We start from the raw sequence: 6,656 nt of genomic DNA on the forward strand, positions 1-6,656 counted from the left end.
TAAATAATAACCAAACTAAATTAGATCAAAAATCATTGAAATCAACACAGAGTCTTGAGGTTTATCTACTATAAACAAAAGTAAAGAGGTTTCAGCACATAACTAAAGTAGAAACATAGATAAAAACAAAATAAACTCTGTTAAACATGATTAAATGCAATTAACTCTCGATCTCTTCGAAACTTGCTCCAATATCGATCTCTTCGAATCTTGATCCAATATCGATCTCTAGTCTCCAAAGGGTTTTTGAGGGTTCTTTGGTCTTCAAAGTTCGAATAATAATCGTTGTATATCCTTCAGATAATGAATGAGGTTCGTATTTATAGAGTTTCCAAAATACACACCATCACATTGTGGTGAGGTGATTATCACGTCGTGGTGGCGAGTGCTTCGCATACCTTCCAAGTAATCATTATTGGACTCTATCCGGTATTCATATCAATCATGACACATCACCGTGCCATGGCAAAGGTGTTATCGCGCCGTGGTGTTCTCTGTAGTTGATTTTTTCTCTTTGATGAATGTATCCGGTTCTCCAACTTCCAGCATAACATTTCAGCTCATTTTCTCCCATGCATGTCTTTGCTACTAGAAAATAAGATTTAGACATTATAAGTATCCAATATCTTCAGTTATGACTAAAATATCACTAAAAATACTAAGATATCTATATATGGTAATATCAAGGGGTTACCACAAAATTTCAAAATTGTAACTTATATGATAACCATATTTTTGAATGGGATAGTTTTTCTTATACCGAGTAATAATGGAATCAAACCTCTTTCCCTCTTCATGTGCTCTCGTGTATATAATAAAACCCCAGCCGTGCAACACCAAGAATTATGAGAATGAGGAACACATTTCCAGCCACCACAACAATTCAATGACAATAGTTTTCTTGCTTTTGTCACCAATTGGAGGATTCAGGTCTAAATAGTAAATAACAACAATGTCATTATAAATTTAATTAGCAGTAAAACGAAAGATTTAAATAGGAACAATAACATACCAGACACTTCCTAAGGTCTCTGCATTGAATCAAAGATCGGAATTAACTAGGTGCTTATGCCATGAAATAAATAAATAAAAAACATTCAATCTAAAAAACACATGTGGGTATAAGCTTACATTTTCTCCAGATCTAGTCCTTTTAGATATGGTATATCACCTTCCAAATTGTTGAAACTGAGATCTCTGTGAGTGAATATAGATGGAGAAAGAGTATATCAGGATGTTTGAACAACCACTAAAGATAATCACAAAGAAATGCTAAAGATGATGCTAATGGATATAGTCTAAAATAGGCTTCATTTAATCAAGAAACGGAAGAGGGAGAATTATTACAGATGCCTTAATTTGGACATTTCTGATATAGAATCAGATATCCTCCAGCTTCTCAATATCCTGCAATTTCGCCCAAAGTTCTTGAAGATATAAAAATCCAATCTTGAAATTTATCAACTTTTTAACAGATTTCTAAACCGTATGATGACTTACAATAGTTCCATGCTTGTCATGCTACTTAGGTTTGGAAACTGAGAACTATTTCCATTTAAATCACTTATGTAAAGTAACTTTGCTAGAGACGATGGAAGAACACTGTCAAGATCCTGTCCTTTGAGAGATCTGTTTATATATAAAGCAAGATTTGGTCACTTCAATTTTATCTTTATACAAAAATTACACGTTTGCTAATTAAGCCTCTACAAAATTAAATAAAAATGAAATCATAGAACTTACATGGAAACGACATGACAAACACCACCAGGGTATGAACAAACATAGACAACAGTGATGTTATACTTATACAGATGCATTTCACTAGTCCAGTTGGGATTTACATCGCATGGGTTTAGGCTAAAATCAAAGTCATGTTTCCCCATTTGTTTGGCTATTTCCTCAAGAGTACTATTCACTGCAGGATAAGATCAAACAATCTCGTTGAGTTATTCTTCACAAATACATATCGAAAAACTCAGAATCTTGAAAAAGAAAAGAAACGAAACATACAACAAAAGAATTGCCTTCGCCATTCATCAAGAGGAAGTTCTTCCGCTTTGTTTATTCCGTTAATGGCCGTGACATATAAAGCATGCTGCATATGCACGATCTTCAGTCTATTTAAAAGCAAGGTAAGGTCTAATTAATGCATCATTAATTATAACTCACCAACACAAGACAAGATGGCAACCAAAGGGCTTTCTAGCCCAGCGGTACCGGTGTTGCCCTCTAGAGGTTGAGGGTTCAGTCTCATTGTGGAGACATACGTGGTACTAGGAGTAGTGTAGATTTGCCAAGAGAAAAAAAAAAAAAAAAAAAAAAAAAAAAAAAAGATGGCAGGAAATTCAAATCCAAATTCCACTGCCGCAAATTTATTGTAGAAACATAAAAAAACAGAGGGTCTGCCATGCGTGCCATGTTCCATTCACCTAAAAGATCATCCCAATAAATGTATTATACTATGAAGGAAACAAAGACAAGATGGAGGATATAGCTAAGCTGCCTACGATTACCGATTACATTCACAAATTAAAAATAGAGAAAATGACAAATTTAGCCAATTACACTAATTACATTACAAATTTAGCCAAAAAAAATCGAAATTACAAATTTGGCCACTGATTTCGCAGATGGAATAGCCCCATCTGCGATTTGGGCTTTCCATCTGCGAATGTACAAGCGGCTAAAGCACAACTATGGAAAAGTCCATCAGCGGTTTACTGTAGCCATCTGCGATTTTATGCCGATTTTCTTATATAAGGTTTTTTTTTCTTCATTTTTCACTCTTCATTACAGAAAAACTCTCTCTCTTGGGGATTTCTTTTGACGATTTTTTGAAGAAAACGGAAGATTATTTCAACAATCCCGCAAATATTGTTAGATTTTAACTCTTTTAATGTTGTAATTAACATTTATTTAGTATATGTCTTTATTATTTTATTATTTATTGTATTAGTTAGTGTAAAAAAAAAGAAATTATAATGTTTGTGAAAGGGTAATTTTATTGTATTTGATAGTTTTAATATTTGTTATTAGTAAACTTGAAGTTTAAATGCTATTTTGTTAGTGGTTGTATGAATGTACAAGTAGAGACTGCGTAGAGTGTGCATCGGGTGGTTGTACATTTAGTAAAATGGTTAGAATATGCTCATTTTTTTAAGTTATTAGTTAAATAAATTGTTAGAATAATGTTTACAATATGTTATTTGTCGTTTGTATAGTTGTTGTATAACTTGAAAAATTGTATATTCTTATCGTGTAATTGTTTTTATAAATTGAAAAATGATTAAATTACAGTATGTGTACAATAGTCGTTTGTATATATATTTGTCGTATAAGTTGAAAATTTGTATATATTTGTTTTTGAAGTATAAAAATTTTTATAGTATCGTTAGAAATTGTTTGTATTTGTCGTATAAGTTGAAAATTTGTATATATTTGTCGTATAACTTGGAAAATTGTTAATTTAGTTGTTGTTTTATTTGAAAAATTGTTTGTTTATATGGTTAGAAAACGTTATTTTATATAATTAGAAAGATAAAAATTGTTTGTATATTTGTCGTATAACTTGGAAAATTGTTTATATATTTGTTGTTTAAGTTGAAAAATTGTTATACTATGTGTATGTTATTGTTTTTTATCGTAAATATATAAATTATTTATTAAATATTTGTATTTGCATTGTTATTATTGCACTTAATAATCATATATTTTAAAACGAAATATTTGTTTAGTTCTCTAATATGTTTTTGTGTTTTGTGCAGCATGATTTTAATTATTTCAATGTGAAAGCAATTGTAAACTTAAAAGGCTCGGGTGTAATATATGGGAAGTATTTGAAGTGTTAGATGGTGTTAGGCGTGACATATTTAGAGATACCGTATTTGGTTATTTGTTGGATGTCCCTCGTTTACAAGGGGACAGATTGTTGTTCCATAAAATGTTCCTTCATCAGATCCGGCCGGACGCTGTTTTATCTCCAGATGGAATAAAACGGTTATATTTTAGAGTAGGCGATACGAAAATGGTATATGGGCCGGAAGAGTTTTGTTTGATAACCGGCTTCAATTTTGGGGAGTATCCAAAAAACATCGGGAAAAAAGTGTCAGAAAAAATAGTAACTGATAAAAAAAGATGTTTATTGCGTGAGCGGCTATTTCCGAACTATACAAATAGTTCGGTGAAAATCGGCGACCTGAAAAGTTTTATTTTAAATCAACCATTCTTAGAAGTTGACGACGCCGATGCAGTTAGAGTATGTTTGATATACATTTTGTGTGAAGGTTTTTTGGGAAAAGAAATAAATGATCGGGTGCCACAAGATTGGTTTTTTTTTTGCTGAGAATTTGGATGTCTGGAACAGGTATATTTTGTTTACGTTGAAAGTTTTATATTATTAATGTTAATTTATATTATAACTAATTTCTTTTTTTTGTTTTGTTAGTTTCGCTTGAGGTAGCTATCTATGGGATTTTACGTATGATGACCTTGAGGATACATGGAACAAGATAAATAAATATTTATCACTTCCTGAGTGTCGTCAAACTTTAAAATACTCCGTCTCGGGATTTACGGCTCCAATAAGGGTATAAAAATTTACTTATATTTAAATTGTTTTATTGTTATGTTTTTTATTTTAATTTTAACTTTTATTACTATAATTGTAAAAATTGTAGATATGGATATATGAGATGCTTCCGGCTGTTCGTGCATGTGGATTTGTATTGAGAAAAAATAGAGACATGCCTCGGATGAAACGATGGAGTGGGACAAAAAAATTGAAATGGGTTGATGTGAACAAGATTTTTTCAAAGATACAGATTTATAAATATTTTTTTTATTATTAATAATCTTCATTATTATACTTTTATATGTATTTTTAATATGTTAAATTTTTTAGGAGGGACAACCACCAAGACAAAACATGTTACCGAGTGATGGTGAGATGACATCTTGTTATTATATGTCATTTCAAGAGTATGTATATGGTGAACGGAAATCAGTTCCATCCCCAGTACGGGACCATTTTAGGAGACAAGACGAATCTTCGTCTAGTATGTCGTCCAGTGGTCGCTCTCATGGTAGAGGTAGGGACAGTGGGAAACACAACCTAGACGAGGTGTTGAAACGGCTACATGCACTGGAGCAGCATGTGTTTATGAACCGAGAACCTAGAGAGGTTTTTGTTGAAGAAGTGAATAATGAAGAATTTTGGAATGACATCAGTTTTGAGGAGCCTGCACTATTCCAAACAAAATTTGATGAACGGGTTAGTTACACGCTACATTATTTTTTTTAATTTTATTAACATATATGAATATTTGTGTTCATATTTTATATTTGAAAATGTAGGTTATACAAGATGAAGTGATGAATAAAAATAATACAATTGAAAATATTTTTGGTGATATTGAAGACGACAAGGATGTTATAGATATTACCTTTACGATTTTAATAATTAATTTTTAATGTGTCTTTCGTTAATAAGTATAATGTTTTATTTTTAATGTAGGAGTTGGAGGAGAGGAATGACAATGCGGGGAACAAATTTGATGATGATGTGTTTGATGTAAATGATTATAATGAAGCTAAAGAGGTTCTTATACTTACATTTATTTTTATTTTGTTTTTAGTAGATTGAAACATTTTTTTAATTAGAGATTATTGTTTATTAAATTAGGTGTCGGACGAAGATGAAGTAATAATTACGGGAAATGTAGATTATTATGATGATTATGGTGTTGATGGCAAAGAAGTTACACCCGATAAACCGAGGACTCGAAAACCATCACAGTATTTGTGCCCTCCTTACACCGAGGTATTCGTTTAATTTATAAACTTATACTTTTATGTTTATGTGAATTATCTGAAAGATAGAGATTTAAACATTTGAATATTGTTTTTAGTTGCACACGACACCGAAGCAAAAAAGAAGAGCAAAAAAGAAGGTTGATATCAAATCAACAAGCCCCGTTCCTCCTCCAGCTTTTGTTGTTGCTCACGACTTCTCCGTGTTGCGCCTGCAACCTTACGTAGCAGGCGGTGAGGTTGTCATCCACAATTATTTATTTCATTCATATGATGTCCAGCATCATTTGTTTAATTTCGTGTTAGATAGAGATTTTTGGAACACCTTGTTTGGGCATACACACGACGGATGGTTGGAGTCATCGGTAAAATAATTGTTAATTTATTATTTTAAAAGTAATTTGTTTTTTAGTCAATAACAAAAGTATCATAATTTTGTGCGGCATATAACCATTTGGTATAGACTATTGATGGAGAGACGGTTTGAGGGCGACCGACATACAATAATGCCTCCAAATTTTTTTGTTTGCCATGCTTTGGAAGAAGGGCAGGATTGGAGGGCGTTTATGGCTGGTATTGCTACGTACCCCAACTTCATGGTTGCTTGGTGGGATGTCGATACGGTAAACTTAATTTTTTATATTGAAAATATTATCGTTATTGTCGTTATGTTTTTGTATTGTGATATAAAAAACATAATTTTATTTTCTGATCCTTATACAGGCCCTATTGCCGATTCATTCATCCCCTAATCACTGGCTATTTGGGGAACTACGATTGGCGTCAATGGAAGTCCATATTTATGACAGTCTCGATAGAGTGGCTTATGAAAAATTCAAATCTGA

General features: G+C 32.0%; 1 protein-coding gene across 5 annotated transcripts; it reads right to left on the bottom strand.

Moving 5' to 3' along the window:
* Positions 1–2,105, bottom strand: LOC145138685 (uncharacterized). Of its 5 annotated transcripts, XM_079072729.1 has the most exons (8): positions 2,014–2,105; positions 1,744–1,918; positions 1,501–1,629; positions 1,348–1,407; positions 1,132–1,197; positions 1,013–1,031; positions 761–932; positions 1–588 (listed from the first exon to the last, which is right to left on the bottom strand). In XM_079072729.1, the coding sequence occupies exons 1-7, from the start codon at positions 2,102–2,104 to the stop codon at positions 927–929; spliced, it is 546 nt and encodes a 181-aa protein (XP_078928855.1). In that variant the 5' UTR covers position 2,105; the 3' UTR covers positions 1–588; positions 761–926. The 5 variants fall into 5 exon arrangements, with proteins under 5 accessions (XP_078928855.1, XP_078928854.1, XP_078928852.1 ...); XM_079072728.1 differs by having other exon boundaries at positions 1–585; positions 782–1,031; XM_079072726.1 differs by having other exon boundaries at positions 782–1,031.
* Between the last annotated feature and the right edge of the window lie 4,551 nt (positions 2,106–6,656).

This window comes from Lactuca virosa, chromosome 9 (assembly GCF_052849685.1).
Source record: "Lactuca virosa cultivar CGN04683 chromosome 9, Lactuca_virosa_CGN04683_v6, whole genome shotgun sequence".
NCBI lineage: Eukaryota > Viridiplantae > Streptophyta > Magnoliopsida > Asterales > Asteraceae > Lactuca > Lactuca virosa.

What these genes read in the sequence shown, in the direction of transcription:
- LOC145138685 (XM_079072728.1), bottom strand. Translation starts at nt 2,104, where the DNA reads ATGCAGCATGCTTTATATGTCACGGCCATTAACGGAATAAACAAAGCG. An exon ending in GCGAAGGCAATTCTTTTGTT is followed by an intron (nt 1,919 to 2,013) that starts GTATGTTTCGTT and finishes CTTATCCTGCAG; the next exon opens with TGAATAGTACTCTTGAGGAA. An exon ending in GGACTAGATCTGGAGAAAAT is followed by an intron (nt 1,032 to 1,131) that starts GTAAGCTTATAC and finishes GATTCAATGCAG; the next exon opens with AGACCTTAGGAAGTGTCTGG.